The 20,928-nt window shown below is 49.6% G+C and overlaps 2 protein-coding genes across 4 annotated transcripts in view; both read left to right on the top strand.

Moving 5' to 3' along the window:
- Positions 1-903: 903 nt before the first annotated feature.
- LOC140681997 (uncharacterized) lies at positions 904-3,835 on the top strand. The gene is made up of 3 exons (XM_072922831.1): positions 904-1,840; positions 1,991-2,046; positions 2,167-3,835. Exons 1-3 carry the CDS (start codon positions 1,445-1,447, stop codon positions 3,335-3,337), a joined length of 1,623 nt encoding a protein of 540 aa, XP_072778932.1. The 5' UTR covers positions 904-1,444; the 3' UTR covers positions 3,338-3,835.
- Positions 3,836-9,765: 5,930 nt separating this feature from the next.
- The window catches only part of ARK2N (arkadia (RNF111) N-terminal like PKA signaling regulator 2N), a 44,364-nt gene continuing 33,201 nt past the window's right edge, over positions 9,766-20,928 (top strand). Inside the window, exons 1-2 of one of the 3 annotated variants that reach the window (XM_072921722.1) lie at positions 9,770-9,952; positions 13,584-13,769. The gene's annotated coding sequence lies outside the window, so the exon portion shown is untranslated. Of the gene's footprint in view, positions 9,953-13,583; positions 13,770-20,928 lie in introns of all 3 variants that reach the window. The other 2 variants (XM_072921724.1, XM_072921723.1) reach the window with 2 other exon arrangements.

Below are 20,928 nucleotides of genomic sequence, written 5' to 3'. Positions count from 1 at the left end.
ACAGGGACACAGGCACACAGTCGCAAACAGGGACACAGGGACACAGGCACACAGACTCACAGGGACACAGGCACACAGACTCACAGGGACACAGACTCACAGGCACACAGGGACACAGGCATACAGACTCACAGGCACACAGAGTCACAGGCACACAGGGACACAGGCACACGGAGTCACAGGCACACAGACTCACAGGCACACAGAGTCACAGGCACACAGGGACACAGGCACACAGAGTCACAGGCACACTGACCCACAGGTACACAGACTCACAGGCACACAGACTCACAGGGACACAGACTCACAGGCACACAGACTCACAGGCACACAGACTCACGGGCACACAGACTCACATGCACACAGACTCACGGGTACACAGACTCACGGGCACACGGAGTCACGGGCACACAGACTCACAGGGACACAGGGACACAGGCACACAGGGACACAGGCACACAGAGTCACAGGCACACTGACTCACAGGTACACAGAGTCACAGGCACACAGACTCACAGGGACACAGACTCACAGGCACACTGACTCACAGGTACACAGAGTCACAGGCACACAGACTCACAGGGACACAGACTCACAGGCACACAGACTCACGGGCACACAGAGTCACAAGGACACAGACTCACAGGCACACAGACTCACAGGGACACAGACTCACAGGCACACAGACTCACGGGAACACAGAGTCACGGGCACACAGACTCACAGGGACACAGACTCACAGGCACACAGACTCACGGGCACACAGAGTCACAGGGACACAGAGTCACAGGGACACAGAGTGACATGCACACAGACTCACAGGCAATGAGTCACGGGCACACAGACTCACAGGTACACAGACTCACGGGCACACAGACTCACGGGCACACAGACTCACAGGGACACAGAGTCACGGGGACACAGACTCACAGGCACACAGACTCACGGGCACACAGACTCACGGGCACACAGACTCATAGGGACACAGAGTCACGGGCACACAGGGACACAGGGACACAGAGTCACGGGCACACAGACTCACAGGGACACAGACTGACAGGCACACAGACTCACAGGGGCACAGAGTCACAGGCACACGGGAACAGGCACACAGAGTCACAGGCAAAAGGGGACACAGGGACACAAGCACACAGAGTCACAGGCACACGGGGACACAGGGACACAGGGACACAGAGTCACGGACACAGGGACACATGGACACAGGCACACAGAGTCACAGGCACACTGGGACTCGGGGACACAGAGACAGAGTCACGGGCACACGGACACAGGCACACAGGCGCACAGGGGCACAGAGTCATGGGCACACAGAGTCACAAGCACACAGAGTCACGGGCACACGGACAAATGGACACAGAGTCACGGGCACACGGACAAATGGACACAGAGTCACGGGGACACAGGCACACAGGCACACAGAGCCATGGGGACATGGACAAAGAGACAGAGGGTCACGGGCACACAGGGACACAGGCACACAGGCACCGGCACAGAGGAACACAGGCACAAAGTCACAAGCACGCAGGGACACAGGCACATCGACACACAGACTCACAGGCACACAGACTCACAGGCACACAGAGTCACAGGCACACAGTCGCAAACAGGGACACAGGGACACAGGCACACAGACTCACAGGGACACAGGCACACAGACTCACAGGGACACAGGGACACAGGCATACAGACTCACAGGCACACAGAGTCACAGGCACACAGGGACACAGGCACACAGTCGCAAACAGGGACACAGGGACACAGGCACACAGACTCACAGGGACACAGGCACACAGACTCACAGGGACACAGACTCACAGGCACACAGGGACACAGGCATACAGACTCACAGGCACACAGAGTCACAGGCACACAGGGACACAGGCACACGGAGTCACAGGCACACAGACTCACAGGTACACAGACTCACAGGCACACAGACTCACAGGGACACAGACTCACAGGCACACAGACTCACAGGAACACAGACTCACGGGCACACAGAGTCACAGGCACACTGACTCACAGGTACACAGAGTCACAGGCAGACCGACTCACAGGGACACAGACTCACAGGCACACTGACTCACAGGCACACAGACTCACAGGCACACAGACTCACAAGCACACAGAGTCACAGGGACACAGACTCACAGGCACACAGACTCACGGGAACACAGAGTCACGGGGCACACAGACTCACAGGCACACAGAGTCACAGGCACACAGACTCACGGGCACACAGACTCACGGGCACGCAGACTCACAGGGACACAGGGACACAGGCACACGGAGTCACAGGCACACAGGGACACGGACTCACAGGCACACAGGGACACAGGCACATAGAGTCACAGGCACACAGACTCACGGGCACACAGACTCACAGGGACAGAGACTCACAGGGACACAGAGTGACATGCACACAGACTCACAGGCACAGAGTCACGGGCACACAGACTCACAGGTACACAGACTCACGGGCACACAGACTCACGGGCACACAGACTCACGGGCACACAGACTCACAGGGACACAGAGTCACGGGCACACAGGGACACAGGGACACAGACTCACAGGCACACAGACTCACAGGGACACAGACTCACAGGGGCACAGACTCACAGGGACACACGGGAACAGGCACACAGAGTCACAGGCAAAAGGGGACACAGGGACACAAGCACACAGAGTCACAGGCACACGGGGACACAGGGACACAGGGACACAGAGTCACGGACACAGGGACACATGGACACAGGCACACAGAGTCACAGGCACACTGGGACTCGGGGACACAGAGACAGAGTCACGGGCACACGGACACAGGCACACAGGGGCACAGAGTCATGGGCACACAGAGTCACAAGCACACAGAGTCACGGGCACACGGACAAATAGACACAGAGTCACGGGCACACGGACAAATGGACACAGAGTCACGGGGACACAGGCACACAGGCACACAGAGCCATGGGCACATGGACAAAGAGACAGAGGGTCACGGGCACACAGGGACACAGGCACACAGGCACCGGCACAGAGGAACACAGGCACACAGTCACAAGCACGCAGGGACACAGGCACATCGACACACAGACTCACAGGCACACAGACTCACAGGCACACAGAGTCACAGGCACACAGTCGCAAACAGGGACACAGGGACACAGGCACACAGACTCACAGGGACACAGGCACACAGACTCACAGGGACACAGACTCACAGGCACACAGGGACACAGGCATACAGACTCACAGGCACACAGAGTCACAGGCACACAGGGACACAGGCACACAGTCGCAAACAGGGACATAGGGACACAGGGACACAGACTCACGGGCACACAGACTCACAGGGACACAGACTCACAGGCACACAGGGACACAGGCATACAGACTCACAGGCACACAGAGTCACAGGCACAGAGGGACACAGGCACACGGAGTCACAGGCACACAGACTCACAGGCACACAGAGTCACAGGCACACAGGGACACAGGCACACAGAGTCACAGGCACACTGACCCACAGGTACACAGAGTCACAGGCACACGGACTCACAGGGACACAGACTCACAGGCACACAGACTCACAGGAACACAGACTCACGGGCACACAGACTCACATGCACACAGACTCACGGGTACACAGACTCATGGACACACGGAGTCATGGGCACACAGACTCACAGGGACACAGGGACACAGGCACACGGAGTCACAGGCACACAGACTCACAGGCACACAGAGTCACAGGCACACAGGGACACAGGCACACGGAGTCACAGGGACACAGACTCACAGGCACACAGACTCACAGGCACACAGAGTCACAGGGACACAGACTCACAGGCACACTGACTCACAGGTACACAGAGTCACGGGCACACAGGGACACAGGGACACAGACTCACAGGCACACAGACTCACAGGCACACAGACTCACAGGCACACAGACTCACGGGAACACAGAGTCACGGGCACACAGACTCACAGGCACACAGAGTCACAGGCACACAGAGTCACGGGCACACAGACTCACGGGCACGCAGACTCACAGGGACACAGGGACACAGGCACACGGAGTCACGGGCACACAGACTCACGGGCACACAGACTCACAGGGATAGAGACTCACAGGGACACAGAGTGACATGCACACAGACTCACAGGCACAGAGTCACGGGCACACAGACTCACAGGCACACAGACTCACGGGCACACAGACTCACGGGCACACAGAGTCACAGGCACACAGGGACACAGGCACACAGAGTCACAGGCACACTGACCCACAGGTACACAGAGTCACAGGCACACAGGGACACAGGCACACAGAGTCACAGGCACACTGACCCACAGGTACACAGAGTCACAGGCACACGGACTCACAGGGACACAGACTCACAGGCACACAGACTCACAGGAACACAGACTCACGGGCACACAGACTCACATGCACACAGACTCACGGGTACACAGACTCATGGACACACGGAGTCATGGGCACACAGACTCACAGGGACACAGGGACACAGGCACACGGAGTCACAGGCACACAGACTCACAGGCACACAGAGTCACAGGCACACAGGGACACAGGCACACGGAGTCACAGGGACACAGACTCACAGGCACACAGACTCACAGGGACATAGACTCACAGGCACACAGACTCACGGGCACACAGACTCACGGGCACACAGACTCACAGGCACACAGAGTCACGGGCACACAGACTCACAGGCACACAGACTCACAGGCACACAGACTCACAGGCACACAGAGTCACAGGCACACAGAGTCACAGGCACACAGACTCACAGGCACACAGGGACACAGGCACACAGAGTCACAGGCACACAGACTCACAGGCACACAGAGTCACGGGCACACAGACTCACGGGCACACAGGGACACAGGGACACAGAGTCACGGGCACACAGACTCACAGGGACACAGACTCACAGGGACACAGACTCACAGGGGCACAGACTCACAGGCACACAGACTCACAGGAACACAGACTCACGGGCACACAGACTCACATGCACACAGACTCACGGGTACACAAACTCACAGGCACACAGGGACACAGGCACACATAGTCACATGCACACAGACTCACGGGTACACCGACTCACGGGCACACGGAGTCACGGGCACACAGACTCACAGGGACACAGGGACACAGGCACACGGAGTCACAGGCACACGGACTCACAGGCACACAGAGTCACAGGCACACAGGGACACAGGCACACAGAGTCACAGGCACACTGACTCACAGGTACACAGAGTCACAGGCACACAGACTCACAGGGACACAGACTCACAGGCACACAGACTCACGGGCACACAGAGTCACAGGGACACAGACTCACAGGCACACAGACTCAGGGACACAGACTCACAGGCACACAGACTCACGGGAACACAGAGTCACGGGGCACACAGACTCACAGGCACACAGAGTCACGGGCACACGGACAAATAGACACAGAGTCACGGGCACACGGACAAATGGACACAGAGTCACGGGGACACAGGCACACAGGCACACAGAGCCATGGGCACATGGACAAAGAGACAGAGGGTCACGGGCACACAGGGACACAGGCACACAGGCACCGGCACAGAGGAACACAGGCACACAGTCACAAGCACGCAGGGACACAGGCACATCGACACACAGACTCACAGGCACACAGACTCACAGGCACACAGAGTCACAGGCACACAGTCGCAAACAGGGACACAGGGACACAGGCACACAGACTCACAGGGACACAGGCACACAGACTCACAGGGACACAGACTCACAGGCACACAGGGACACAGGCATACAGACTCACAGGCACACAGAGTCACAGGCACACAGGGACACAGGCACACAGTCGCAAACAGGGACATAGGGACACAGGGACACAGACTCACGGGCACACAGACTCACAGGGACACAGACTCACAGGCACACAGGGACACAGGCATACAGACTCACAGGCACACAGAGTCACAGGCACAGAGGGACACAGGCACACGGAGTCACAGGCACACAGACTCACAGGCACACAGAGTCACAGGCACACAGGGACACAGGCACACAGAGTCACAGGCACACTGACCCACAGGTACACAGAGTCACAGGCACACGGACTCACAGGGACACAGACTCACAGGCACACAGACTCACAGGAACACAGACTCACGGGCACACAGACTCACATGCACACAGACTCACGGGTACACAGACTCATGGACACACGGAGTCATGGGCACACAGACTCACAGGGACACAGGGACACAGGCACACGGAGTCACAGGCACACAGACTCACAGGCACACAGAGTCACAGGCACACAGGGACACAGGCACACGGAGTCACAGGGACACAGACTCACAGGCACACAGACTCACAGGCACACAGAGTCACAGGGACACAGACTCACAGGCACACTGACTCACAGGTACACAGACTCACAGGCACACAGGGACACAGGGACACAGACTCACAGGCACACAGACTCACGGGCACACAGAGTCACAGGGACACAGACTCACAGGCACACAGACTCACAGGCACACAGACTCACAGGCACACAGACTCACGGGAACACAGAGTCACGGGCACACAGACTCACAGGCACACAGAGTCACAGGCACACAGAGTCACGGGCACACAGACTCACGGGCACGCAGACTCACAGGGACACAGGGACACAGGCACACGGAGTCACGGGCACACAGACTCACGGGCACACAGACTCACAGGGATAGAGACTCACAGGGACACAGAGTGACATGCACACAGACTCACAGGCACAGAGTCACGGGCACACAGACTCACAGGCACACAGACTCACGGGCACACAGACTCACGGGCACACAGACTCACGGGCACACAGACTCACAGGCACACAGAGTCACGGGCACACAGACTCACAGGCACACAGACTCACAGGCACACAGACTCACAGGCACACAGAGTCACAGGCACACAGAGTCACAGGCACACAGACTCACAGGCACACAGGGACACAGGCACACAGAGTCACAGGCACACAGACTCACAGGCACACAGAGTCACGGGCACACAGACTCACGGGCACACAGGGACACAGGGACACAGAGTCACGGGCACACAGACTCACAGGGACACAGACTCACAGGGACACAGACTCACAGGGGCACAGACTCACAGGCACACAGACTCACAGGAACACAGACTCACGGGCACACAGACTCACATGCACACAGACTCACGGGTACACAAACTCACAGGCACACAGGGACACAGGCACACATAGTCACATGCACACAGACTCACGGGTACACCGACTCACGGGCACACGGAGTCACGGGCACACAGACTCACAGGGACACAGGGACACAGGCACACGGAGTCACAGGCACACGGACTCACAGGCACACAGAGTCACAGGCACACAGGGACACAGGCACACAGAGTCACAGGCACACTGACTCACAGGTACACAGAGTCACAGGCACACAGACTCACAGGGACACAGACTCACAGGCACACAGACTCACGGGCACACAGAGTCACAGGGACACAGACTCACAGGCACACAGACTCAGGGACACAGACTCACAGGCACACAGACTCACGGGAACACAGAGTCACGGGGCACACAGACTCACAGGCACACAGAGTCACAGGCACACAGACTCACGGGCACACAGACTCACGGGCACGCAGACTCACAGGGACACAGGGACACAGGCACTCGGAGTCACAGGCACACAGGGACACAGACTCACAGGCACACAGGGACACAGGCACATAGAGTCACAGGCACACAGACTCACGGGCACACAGACTCACAGGGACAGAGACTCACAGGGACACAGAGTGACATGCACACAGACTCAGAGGCACAGAGTCACGGGCACACAGACTCACAGGTACACAGACACACGGGCACACAGACTCACGGGCACACAGACTCACGGGCACACAGACTCACAGGGACACAGACTCACGGGCACACAGGGACACAGGGACACAGACTCACAGGCACACAGACTCACAGGGACACAGACTCACAGGGGCACAGACTCACAGGGACACACGGGAACAGGCACACAGAGTCACAGGCAAAAGGGGACACAGGGACACAAGCACACAGAGTCACAGGCACACGGGGACACAGGAACACAGGGACACAGAGTCACGGACACAGGGACACATGGACACAGGCACACAGAGTCACAGGGACACAGACTCACAGGCACACAGACTCACAGGGACACAGACTCACAGGCACACAGACTCACGGGCACACAGAGTCACAGGGACACAGACTCACAGGCACACAGACTCACAGGGATAGAGACTCACAGGGACACAGAGTGACATGCACACAGACTCACAGGCACAGAGTCACGGGCACACAGACTCACAGGCACACAGACTCACGGGCACACAGACTCACGGGCACACAGACTCACAGGGACACAGAATCACAGGCACAGAGGGACACAGGCACACAGACTCACAGGCACACAGACTCACAGGCACACAGACTCACAGGCACACAGACTCACAGGCACACAGAGTCACGGGCACACAGACTCACGGGCACACAGGGACACAGGGACACAGAGTCACGGGCACACAGACTCACAGGGACATAGACTCACAGGGACACAGACTCACAGGGGCACAGAGTCACGGGCACACAGACTCACAGGCACACAGACTGACAGGCACACAGACTCACAGGCACACAGAGTCACGGGCACACAGACTCACAGGCACACAGGGACACAGGCACACAGAGTCAAAGGCACACAGAGTCACAGGCACACAGAGTCACAGGCACACTGACTCACAGGTACACAGAGTCACAGGCACACAGACTCACAGGGACACAGACTCACAGGCATACAGACTCACAGGAACACAGACTCACGGGTACACAGACTCACGGGCACACAGACTCACAGGGACACAGGGGCACAGGCACACAGAGTCACAGGCACACAGGCACACAGGCACACAGACTCACAGGCACACAGACTCACAGGCACACAGACTCACAGGCACACAGACTCACAGGGACACAGGGACACAGGCACACAGACTCACAGGAACACAGAGTCACGGGCACACAGACTCACAGGCACACAGAGTCACAGGGACACAGGGACACAGGCACACAGACTCACAGGCACACAGACTCACGGGCACAGAGACTCACAGTGACACAGGGACACAGGCACACAGACTCACAGGGACACAGACTCACGGGCACACAGAGTCACGGGCACACAGAGTCACAGGAACACAGAGTCACGGGCACACACACTCACAGGGACACAGGGACACAGGTACACAGACTCACAGGGACACAGGCACACAGACTCACAGGGACACAGGGACAGAGGCACACAGACTCACGGGCACACAGACTCACAGGGACACAGGGACAGAGGCACACAGACTCACAGGGACACAGAGCCACGGGCACACAGAGTCACGGGCACACAGACTCACAGGAACACAGGGACACAGGCACACAGACTCACAGGGACACAGGGACAGAGGCACACAGACTCACAGGCACACAGAGCCACGGGCACACAGAGCCACGGGCACACAGACTCACAGGAACACAGACTCACAGGCACACGGGGCTGCGCCGGGGCCGTCCCGCAGCCCCGCGGGCTGGCGGCGCTCCCGCCGTTCCCGCTCCGGCCGCGCGGGGTCGCTGTGCGGCGCCGTCGGCCGCGCGGGCGCTCGGCTCGGCGGGCGGAAGTGACGGCGCGGCGGCCCCGGTGACATTCCCGGTGCTTCCCGGCGCTTCACGGCCGCTCCGGCTGCTCCAGCGGCTCCGGCTCCTCCGGGCGCCCATGCCCCGGCCGCTGCCACCGCCGGGGAGGCCGCGAGGGGCCCAGCCTCGCCCAGGTGAGCGCGGCGCTGTGTGGGCGGGGGGCGGCCCGGCGCCGCGGGGAGGGGTGGTCCCGGCCCGGCCGCCCGGGGCGCGGGCGGGGGCTGCGCCCCTCAGAGATGGTCCTGTGCCGCTGCTGCTCCTCCTGCCCCTGCCCCAGCCTCAGCCCTCCGCTGCCCTCACTCCGCGGGGGCGCAGCACCCCTTAGAGCGTTGGAGCGACTCGGGGGCCGCTTCGTCTTCCACGGCGCTTTTGCCACGTTCTTTTTTTATTTTTTTTTTCCCTTTTGCTCTTCCTGCAACGACTTTTGAAGTCGTGTGAGCTGTTGGAGAGTACCCCTTGGAAAAACCAGGGGTACAGAGGCTCCAGTTGTGCGCTTCTCCAGGGTTTTCTTTGCGTCTTTGTTTACCTTGGGTAGGTGTGTTACTCTGGTGGGAAAATGTGTTTTGTATGGGAAGGACGCTCAAGTTGCTCGTTGCATATCTTGCATAAGGGTTCCCCTTGTGCTCCTGACATCTAATGGGTTGCAGATGTGGCTCCGAGCCACACAGCCATCCGAGGGGAATATAAAACGTAACTGTGCTACTGGTTCCTTTTTAAATGCGAAAATAAGATGGACTGAGCAGAGTCGTAATGTTTTAACTATTTCCCCGCTTCCACTACTGTAACTTTCTTTGCCTGGAGGTTATTGGACAACAAAGGCCACTTTCTGAAAGACTTGTTTTGTTTTCTTTGTCTATTTTTTTTTTTAATTTTAAAATTTATTTTTAGGGTTACATTGCTTCCACTTTTGTTAAGCAGCATCAAAGTGTATTTATGTTCTAGTTTGTTAACCGTCTAACAAGGCAACTTTCTTCAAAGTTTATCAGTACCTTGGTGAATCTATAACTGTAATAACTTAGTTAAGCTAGGTCATGGTTGTAACTAGCTGTGCACTTTAAACCAGCACAAAGTACCCAACAACATTTAAAAAGCTTAAAAAAACTTGTGTGTCAAGATGGCAGAAGTCAGTCCTGTCTGACTTTTGGTTTCCCTAACAAGTAATTCTAGCTTTTAAAAGCAAATGAGTAAGTAAATCTTTGAACCCTTGAGCATCTCTTGAAGAATGTAAAATTTCTTTTCATTCATCTTCCCAGAGATTTTATTAGGTTTTTGATCTTCTCTGGTACTTGTCAAGCATCAGACCAAGTAATAGTTTCTTACAGGCAAGGGCTGTACTATTTCCACTCTCCAAGCTAAAAATTTAAGTGCAAACAGTAATGTTACTTGGAACAGGAAGCAAATGCTACCTTTAAAATGTTTCTCTTAAAGCATGCTAAGTTGCTTAAGTCTATTAAAAACACAGTATATGACCTTGAGTGTGGTGCTCTTTTGAGCTCTCCACCCTGTGGTTCTCTTGCCCCAGCTACCACCTGTAATTGCTGCTTCTGTGGTACACGTGCTGGGAGCCAGGCAGTCAGGGCAGCACAGCTTTCCCTGCTGCCCTGGAGGAGGGAATTGTGGCCTCTGTGGAGGAAATAGGTCTGTAGCAAAGTCTCAGGAGAACAGTGAGGTGCTTGTCATGTCTTTGCTAAACCCTGACCCCCCCCCCCCCCCCGCCCATGTATATATACATATATATTTATATATATATGGAGAGAGATATCTGGTAGGAAAGCAGTGAGAGGAAGTGTGGGGAACTCATCTGTCCAGCCGCAGTTGTTCTTAAGAGTAATTTTCTGAGTATTTTTCTCCAGTGATCTAGAGAAGGCGCGTGCTGTCCAGGCAAGCTCCAAAGAGGGTGGCTATGTGGCTACTGAAAGCCAATAAAAGCAGTTTTCTGTGGTTCTGGCTTACCAGAGACTGGTGCTCTGTCTGAGGAATCAAAGGCAGGGACGCAGCAGGTGATGGAAAGTGGTGTGTGAGTCTGGGCAGCTGGTATTTCTGCTTGAGTACATGAGGGTAACAGTTCTGACTCATGAAACACTCGAATTTTTTAATTACACTATGTCAACTGTTTCTCTTTGCTCTCCAGCCCAGTTGCTGGTTGGCCTGCTGAAGATGTGTAATGGGAAGTCAGGGAGGAGGGAGGGCTGTGGTGGCCATACACATCCAGATGTGTGACGTGTGTGGCAGTGCAGCCTGGCTATCTCTGCCTGCATGGAGGGAATCACAGAGCACAAACCAGGAGTGGGTACCTTAAGCTGGGTGCTGTGGAGGGAGGGGAAACGGCCTTGAAACCAGCCACAAATGTTGCCCTTCTCTAGCTGATATAGAGGAGGTAGGACTTTGACAAATGGGCACTGTGGAGGGGATGGGATTAATGGGGTAAGTTAAAGTTGAGTGAACAAAGAGTAAATATGGATTATCATGAGAGGGTTTGAACATCAAACATTAGGGAGATAAGTTGGTGTAACTCAATCAGAGCAACAAGAAATAATTGCCTTGGCTGTCCTGACCTCCTTCTCCTTGCTGTATATTTACCTAAAATGCAGGATTCTTTGCCTGGATCCTGTTCCCTTTCTTCCCTTTCCTTTGTATATTATCACATCAACTCCCTGCACCACCAAGGACATATGTGCCATCTTTGACCTGCCTGTACATCAACATCTCCCTGAAACATCTTTTAATGAGGTAGGGGGGTCTCTACATACCACAAGGGGAAGGGGCTGCACACTGAGTGATCCAACTCTCCTGTTACCCTCTGATCAAAATACCACCAATTATCTAGCGATATGAAAGCTTTGGAAAGTTTTTCAAATGAGTAAATAGTTTCAAGCAAGCTACGCATACTTGTCTATAACATTTCAAACTTCTTGTGTTTGTTGTACTTTTTGGCAGAATTGGGTCTGTGGTCAATCTCAGCTTCTGTGTTTTTATATGCAGTTCATAGAATGGCTTAGAAAACTGCAACCATTGACGGAAACTGAGCAGCGGATTTGATAACATATTTACTAGATCAAAGTAAAAGACTTAAATACCACAATTACCAGTGTGTAACTTGTACTCTGAAAAAGAATTACTAAAACTTGAATATTTTTGCTGGCTTGAACATTATTGGTGGTGACGGGAACTGAAAATGAAGCAGCACTGGGAGAGGGGGACAGGCACAGCGCTGGGAAAGAGCTCTGAGATAAAGTGTGGTACAGTGTGTGTCGATGCTCCGAGATGACTTTATGTAGAAAGGAAACAACTTTTGGTTTTCCAAAACCAAAATAAATGTTCACCACATGAATTCGGGTTCAGCCTTTATCACTCTAACTGAGGAGCAGCCAAACTTAAGATACTGGGCTCTATGGCAGCAGATGTTAATTGCAGTCAAGCTGGACAACACAAATCACTACAGAAGTAGTACTTTCTGTCACATCTTTGTTCCAGGTTTTTAATGCATAATGCAGTTCTGAGTCTGCGACTTGACGTTTAGAACACAACATCCCACAAATGTGCAATTTTGAGCAAAAAGAGAACTGGATGAAAGGGACTGTAAATCAAAATGTGCATATAGTGTAAACATTAGCCTGTGCTGTTGCCTTCTCTGATGGACATAGTCCGACTCTGAGCTAAGCTGAATGATTGATACCTCATCACTTACTCAGTGTTACTGTTTAATTTAAATCTGTGTTTGCCCGTTCTCACTCATTAGTGTTGCCTCTCCCTGTGTCTGTTCAGCTTGAATGGAGCTTGTAGCAGTTTCTCCGTGGATGTGACTGGCTCCCTGCAGCTGGGGTACACAGGGGTTACTCGCGCAGGACTGGAAATGAGATGCAGCTCAGCAGGGCAGGTGTTGCAGTGACACTGTGTCAGATGCATTACTGACTTCTCCAGGAGGTCGAGTAACTTGCCTCTGGCCATGAGGTATGTCAGCTTTATGTTCAGAATGATTCACCTTATACCCCATGTTATTTAAGAAGGTGTTTGGGGGTTTTGTATCAATTTGACCACGTAGTCTGTCTCTCCAATGCTCATAAATTATCTAAGTAGCAGAATAATGTACAGGCTTCAGCCTTACCATGCCTTGTGATATTTGATCTCCAAGAAAACAGCTTAGAAGCTGTTAATACTCCGTATTACAACTTTTGATTCGTAAGTGGAACAGGTGGTCACTTTTAAAGTAAATGTAAGTATTTGAAGACTCCTTCAAGCTAACATTCTTGTTTCATTGTGTGTGGATCATGGATGTGACATTATAGTGAGGATTCTGCAGTGTCCTGCAAGATGCTCTTCTGTGTGATGCTTCAAAATTTCCTGAAAATGAGCAGGAAACCCCAGACCTTGATTGTTACTCTTGCTATGTCTTTGCTCTAGTGTCTCATTTCATGATCCTTGATGGTTAGTATTTCATGACTTATTTTAGGGAAGGCAGATTTCAGTTCCATTCATCCAACATGGGTAGAGGCCAAGTGACTCACAGTAACAGAGCTAGGAATAACTAAAAGCCAGGCTTTATAATATCATTTGTCTGCATGATGAAACAATTACCATTTTAGTAATTTGTTTTCCACTGGGACCATTGCATTTCAGTAGTTCCATTGTGAGGCTGATGCTCAAACACTTGAAGAAAAAAACAAAAATCAAATATCCTTTTAGCAAGGTGGGGCTGAACCAGTGCTGTTCTCTTGCACTTTGGCTTTCTCATCAGCTGGCTTCTCAGCTCATTCTCCTGGTTCATACTCTCTTGGAATGCCAGATCTTGCTAGAAAAACATTTCTAATTAATCTGGCAATTTTGGGAAAAAATCTTGGTAAAGAATAGATCAGTAATGTTGTCTACTAATTCTTTGTGCTTGTGGTTGGAAATGCAATGATTTAAAAGCTGTCTCCTAGTGAAGGAAGTTGGTGAAATGCTTGTGGGGTCCTCATCCTGTTTGGTGAGAAGTTTTTTGGAAATGAAGTTGCCCTTGTAGGAAAGTGGTCTCTAGGGTAGTGGTGCCTGTGAGCCCATCAGTGCAATTTCTGTTGCCAATAAGTAAGGTTTGTCCAGAGGAGATAACACCTTTTGGTAGCACTGTGCAGAATCTGTGATGAGTTACAAAAAATACATGTATTTCTTTGAGTATTGTGTTTTGAAAGCCTTCAAGGTGAAGTTTTATTTTTCATGGCTCCACTTACTGTTGTTAGCAAATCATCTTAAATGCAAATTACAGACATTGGATCCACTCACTGTAATAAAGAAAATCCAAGAATTGTTGAATAAAACTAAGCTAAGGAAGTTTATTGACTATCTTGCCAGGGTTACCTTCATAAGCCCCCAGTAATTACTTATAAGCCTCACCTCAGCTTAAAGTGGATTTGATAACAGACACCTGATTTCCATGGTTTTTTTTACAAGATCAAAATGATTTTTTTACTGTTTAACATCTGTAGTGGATATCATTGTTTGTCTATATGGAGCTCTCCAAGCTCCAGCAGCAATAAGGCTGTGTTGAATTAATGGAATGAGGTTGAATTGATAATCCAGGCTCCATGCTCTTTTGGTTTTCTTCTTCCATTTCCCCTTTTACTGGGAAAGCTGTTTATATAGTTTGTTTTCTGTTGCTAACCATTAGTTCTGCCAGCTGAGCCACTATTTCCTAAACAGGAATAATAATGTAAGAAGTAGTTTTGGGGTAAAAGGTACATTTTAAGGATTGTTTGGTTTGCATTTTCTTCTGGGGAGGGAGGGAAAGAGGAGGTTAATGTTTGGTTTTTTAATTTTTTTTTTTCTCCTGTCAGTACTTGCTTGCATGGTTCTACTGAAAGCTGTCTTTTAATTTTCTTTTTCTCTTTATGTAGCTGGTAACTCGGTATCTTCTTACATTCTGTTATTTAATTTCTGCAGTCAAATACATGCAGAGTCTTTTGCGTGTTGTGGGAGAGAAATGTCTGTGTTCTGGTCTGTCTGTTGTTCTCTTGAAGTAGGGCTCAAGTTTCTTCTCTGCCACCTGGAAGTAAATACTGTAGAAAGACAGTAATGCCCATGTTAGAGGCATTTTTGGTTATCACACACCTGACTGGCTTTTGACACAGTCTGTTCTTCTTTTTTAAATATCCAAAGTTGTTTCTGCTCATTTGTAGAACCAACCTGTGTTTACTTCATACTGAGACCTGTGATTTGAATCCTTTGTTCTTTTGGGAGCACTTTGGACATGTAGAGACTGCACTGTGATTGTTAGCAATCTGGTGGATGCTGAAATCAACTATCACCTCTTGGTACTGGTCATTTGGCCACAAGAACATCCCAACAGCTGTTAAATTTCATCATTTGAATGCCACATGACTTTAGTGTACTGATACAATTTCTTTTTCTGTGGTATACCTCCTGTAAATCTCTATTGCAGTATTTAGATTTGATACTACTAGCTCAAGAATTAAAGAAGCATGTGAACACTATGAGTAGCTACATGGATAGGAAAATCATTTGAGATCAGGGCTTGTTGGGCTTGCAGCTCCCTTTCAGTCCTTCTGTAGAATTCGGATCTGTCATCTGATGATCAGACCATAGACTGGATATCTTACTGCCCTATACCTTATGGCAAAAACATTCACTGGTGTTGAGTTAAAGCATTTGAAACTTTAAAATACCTGAGAGTCGGTTTTGTTTGTTTATCATGGCAAAGATTTATAGAAACACCTGACCATAAAATATTTACAAACTGTAGAGTTACTTAGTATCTCATAACTTGTCTTTGTTTAGGGCTGTCCTAGACCCTCAGCAAGTCTAGTTCAGTGCCTTGAGCTTCTGGGGAGATGTGGAGATGCTGGAAAATTGCTGTGGAATGTGGCACTTGAGGACATGGTTTAGTGGTGAACATGGTGGTGGTGCTGGGTTGAAGGTTGCACTTGATGATTTTAGGGGTATTTTCTAACCTTTATCATTCTGTGAATATGGCACTGCTGAGATGTATTTACTACTTTGAAGTTACATTGCAGTTGTCCTGATCTACCAGTTGGCAAATGACACCATGTTGATTACTTTCAGTATAGCTCAGGTAAATGTTCCTAACTTCTGCTCTGAAAATCAGGATTAATTTGTTATGTGGTGCTCAAGCAATTCAAAATGTGGCTTTTTTGTGAGCATTAGTTTTATCATGGTAGAACAATAGACCAATGTTTCTTTAGGACATCTGTTTGTATGTAGTGGGGAAGCACAGAACCCATTTCGTTCAAGAAAAAGAAATTGATAGGTGAAGTGGGAAAACCTGTGAAACTCAGTGTCTTAGAACAAGATGGTCCATCTCTGTGATGATCCTCTGTAGGGTGATCTCCTGCAAACTAATGTGTAGCAGAGAGAAAAGGGAGCTTCTGTTGTATTGATTTCTGCCACTTGTTTTATTGAAAGAAAAATGTATAAGTGAGTCACAAAGTTTTAGGAACAGGTAGTAATAAAGATATGCCCCCTCTAAGTTTTAGAGTACAGAGCTTTGTAGACTTTTATTGTGGAGTTCCAAGTGCAGTTGGTGAATGTTTATGGAAGCCTGTGTGTGCAGTTGTGAAATAAACCTTAGCTGGTACTTGCCTATCCTTTGAAAGAGGCAGAATATGTGCATTAAGCATTACAATACAAAAGCCTCTAGTTAAATGTGCAGTCTTAATTCTTATGTAGTATAAAAAAAATCTGGCTTTTCAAGATCGCAAAGGATGCTGTGCAAAGCTTTGTATTAACACATACAGTTGTAATTTGTATTCAGGCTTCAGAATTTTGTATATGCAGCCTGTTGAGCACTCAGTAGGAGCAGCCTGTTTTTAACCTTCATTTATTTATGCAAAACCAGTTGAAACACAGAATTAGTTTAATCCTTTCTTCTTTTGTTTTCTACTGCAATTCTTTTACCCTATCTGTTCCAAAGGGTCCTATTCTTTGGGACTGCTACCAGGCCTGATTTGTGAATCATCTGATAAAGATCCAGCTCCACTCCCAGAAATGTGCCTTAGGTAGAATCGCATGCCAGTGAGTCAGCTTTAGGGCAGCATTTTCAAAGGAGCACTATATAAATTACACAGTATCCCTGTGCGGGCGGCTCAGTGTTATGAAAATTCTGCTGTGGAGCATCATGCACACACATCCACACAGAGCTGAGTCAACTGTCTTGACTTAAATAGACTGAGTGCTGGTCTCACGTCACTTGTTTTAAGTGCATTGGTTAGTGTGAGACTTAAAAGAAAATGAAAAGGAATGTGTGGTATCTTCAGGAGGAGGTGAACAAGCTGGGAAGTCCATAAAGTGTTGGTATTACTACGGTTGTCTGGGTGCAGATCAGTCTTTCCTGATAGCTGTCTGATTTTTTAAAATCATTAATTTTTAGTTTATTAAGCATTCTGCTCTCTGGCATAAGGTAATGGCTTTAAACTGACAGCGAGTAGGTTTAGATGAGGTATTAGAAGAAATTCTTGGCTATTACGGTGGTGAGGCCCTGGCACAGGATGATCTGTCCCAGGAAGTGTCCAAGGGAAGGGTGCAGGGGCCTGGAACAGCCTGATCCAGTGGATGGTGTCCTTGCCCTTGGCAGAGGATTGGAACTGGATGATCTTTAAGGTCCCTTCCAACCCAAACCATTCTGTGATTCTCTGATATCTCTGTTTTTTTCGTACTAAAATGTCACTGGTGAGTTCACTGGATTAATTGTGTTAATTTTCAGTGGAAAGGGAGGTGATTTGGGAAGATAGAAAGTGTGATCGAGATCCAGCTACACCTGCAAAGGGTTTTGGTGAAGCTTCTTAAGTGGACAGGTGCATTAGCACTTCACATCTTTAGAGTTACATGTCGTTCTGTCAGAAGAGGGCCTAACTTTGCTTTTTGCCAACAATTTATCCTGTATTATGAAGCAGACATGCATTACAGTCAACTCTTCAGTACCCAGGCTGTTTGCAGCTTCCCTCCTTTCCTAGCCCACCTTCCTGAGAGACACAGTCTATCAAGTGTTCGAGTCAGAGTTCTTAATGAACTCTGTGTGTTTACATTTTTCAAAATAGTCAGCTGTTTTACATAATTTTATTAGCCTCTGTTTTATGCATTTGTTACCTCTCTCACACCTCTGATTTATTCCGTCTCTGTTGGGTAAATCTGAGATAATGTAATCCACTGGAGAGAGAAATAGTTGTTTGTGTAAAAATGAGCCATTATAGCAAATATCGAAACATTCATGTTTAGATGAAAAGAACTGACTTCTGTGGTACTGAAACAATGAGGTTGGAAGGAAATGTAAGGATTTCTAGTTAACTCTGTACTCTGAACAAATAACTTGTATGCAGCACTGCAGTTTAATTTTTCCATTTATGTAGTCACAAAAGCCTAAAGAATGTACATGATGTTATTTTCTTCAATAATTTAGGTACAGTTTCTCATAAAAAAAAATTATGGCTTTCAGTTGAATGATAAGTGGTGAGAGGAGGTGGGTTGTTCAAATTGTTTTCTTTCAGCACTAACTGAAAGGGCATTAAAAGGCAGTGTTCTGCTAGATAATTTTTTTTCATTTCAACAGTTAGAATTGGCACAAGAAGGTTATATGACCATAAGCAGGGAAAAGAAATGGTCTGTTGAACTGTGATTAAGAGGAAACATGTCACTAAAAAGCTGAAGTGAGTTTTCCAGCAAGCTGCAGTGAAAACACTAGTACCTGCAAAACAAGAATCTGTCCCGTCCGCAGGTTCAGAAAAAGAAGAGCTGGTTTGCTTTATACAAAGCATTGTAGGCATTCTTTGACATTCGTCAGCTTAATAACACCTAAAATAACAATGTACAATTAAGGTTAGGGTGTCATGGGGTTTATTAAGTGTTTCAGGCTGTTGAGAGATACTCGTTGTTCAGCTGAAGTGAATAATTTGTAAGTAAAAAGAGTAACAGTCTAGCTGTTAATATATGAGATGTGATTTAGTATGTTGATTGCTTGGCCTGGGTAGCTGGATTTGATGAAGCCTTCAACCTTAAGCTGTGAACTTTGCTAGAAATGTTTGTTTCTGGAACAGAATTAATTTCCTTAATCTTCCTAATAGCTGATACAGAGCTGTATTTTATCTGTGTTGTGGGAAGGACATTGATAACAAAGGGATATTTTAATTGCTGCTGAGGACTGCTTACCTGGGCGAGGGCTTTTTTAGTTCCCTGTGCTTTGCCAAGGAGCAGAGGCACCAGCTCAAACCAGAGATCAGCAGGCAACAACCGCCAGCAGAAGCTGCAGTTCCGCATGAGCTGAATGGCCTGCCTGGACGTGGAAAAGCTCCCAATAAGGTGCTGTAAGGCCCCAAAAATCATCAGTGAATTAAGAGGTGCAGGCAAGATGGGTGAGGGGCAGGTGCCTAATTTCTGCAATTCCCTGGGGATTTCTTAGTTCAGGGTTCCTCTCCAGAGACACACAGTTTATCTGCTGCTCTAACACTCTGTTAAATTATTTATTTTTATCATCTGATGCCTGAAACTCTGCTTTGGGAAACCTGCTGTCTTTAATATAAGTCTTTGTGTTTATTACATGAAAATTGTTCTTTAGGAAGCTATTATCATCTCTGAGGCTTTTTGCTCTTAATATTTTTTTTTTTTTTTTTTTTTAGTTTACAAAAGTCTCTTCCCAGAGCAAACAGTGCTGAGAATGAATGCTCAGGAGCTTCTGCTCTTGTCTAGGCAGAACCTGTGGGTTCAAGTTGTGATGATACAAAACAGCAGACAGCTTTTAATCAGATTTGTTCGGGTTTTTTGTTTTTTTTTTTTTTTTTCCCCAGGGATGATTTGTGCTTTCTTTCCCATCCCTCCTTCCTGTCAGCTCAGGCAGAAAATGTCACTTACTTTCTCATTTTGATATCTAGCTCGGGCAGAAAATGTCACTTACTTTCTCATTTTGATATCTGCTGGCTGATTGAAAGAAAACTACGCAAAGAAGGGTGAGCCAGTTTTGTGCACAGAAAGGAATATGATGGTGCAGTCACAGTTAGGTGGGAAAAGAATGGGGACAAAATCCAGAGAGGCTGGGCTGTCTCTGCAAATCTGACCTTCAAAATACTTCTGCATTTCTTCCCTGAAGTGCAGATTCCCTAGTGTACAAATTGTG

Source organism: Taeniopygia guttata, chromosome Z (genome assembly GCF_048771995.1).
Source record: "Taeniopygia guttata chromosome Z, bTaeGut7.mat, whole genome shotgun sequence".
In the NCBI taxonomy this organism is placed as follows: Eukaryota; Metazoa; Chordata; class Aves; order Passeriformes; family Estrildidae; genus Taeniopygia; species Taeniopygia guttata.
Note: the sequence above shows the minus strand (reverse complement) of the source record. Positions and strands in the feature narration are given on the sequence as shown.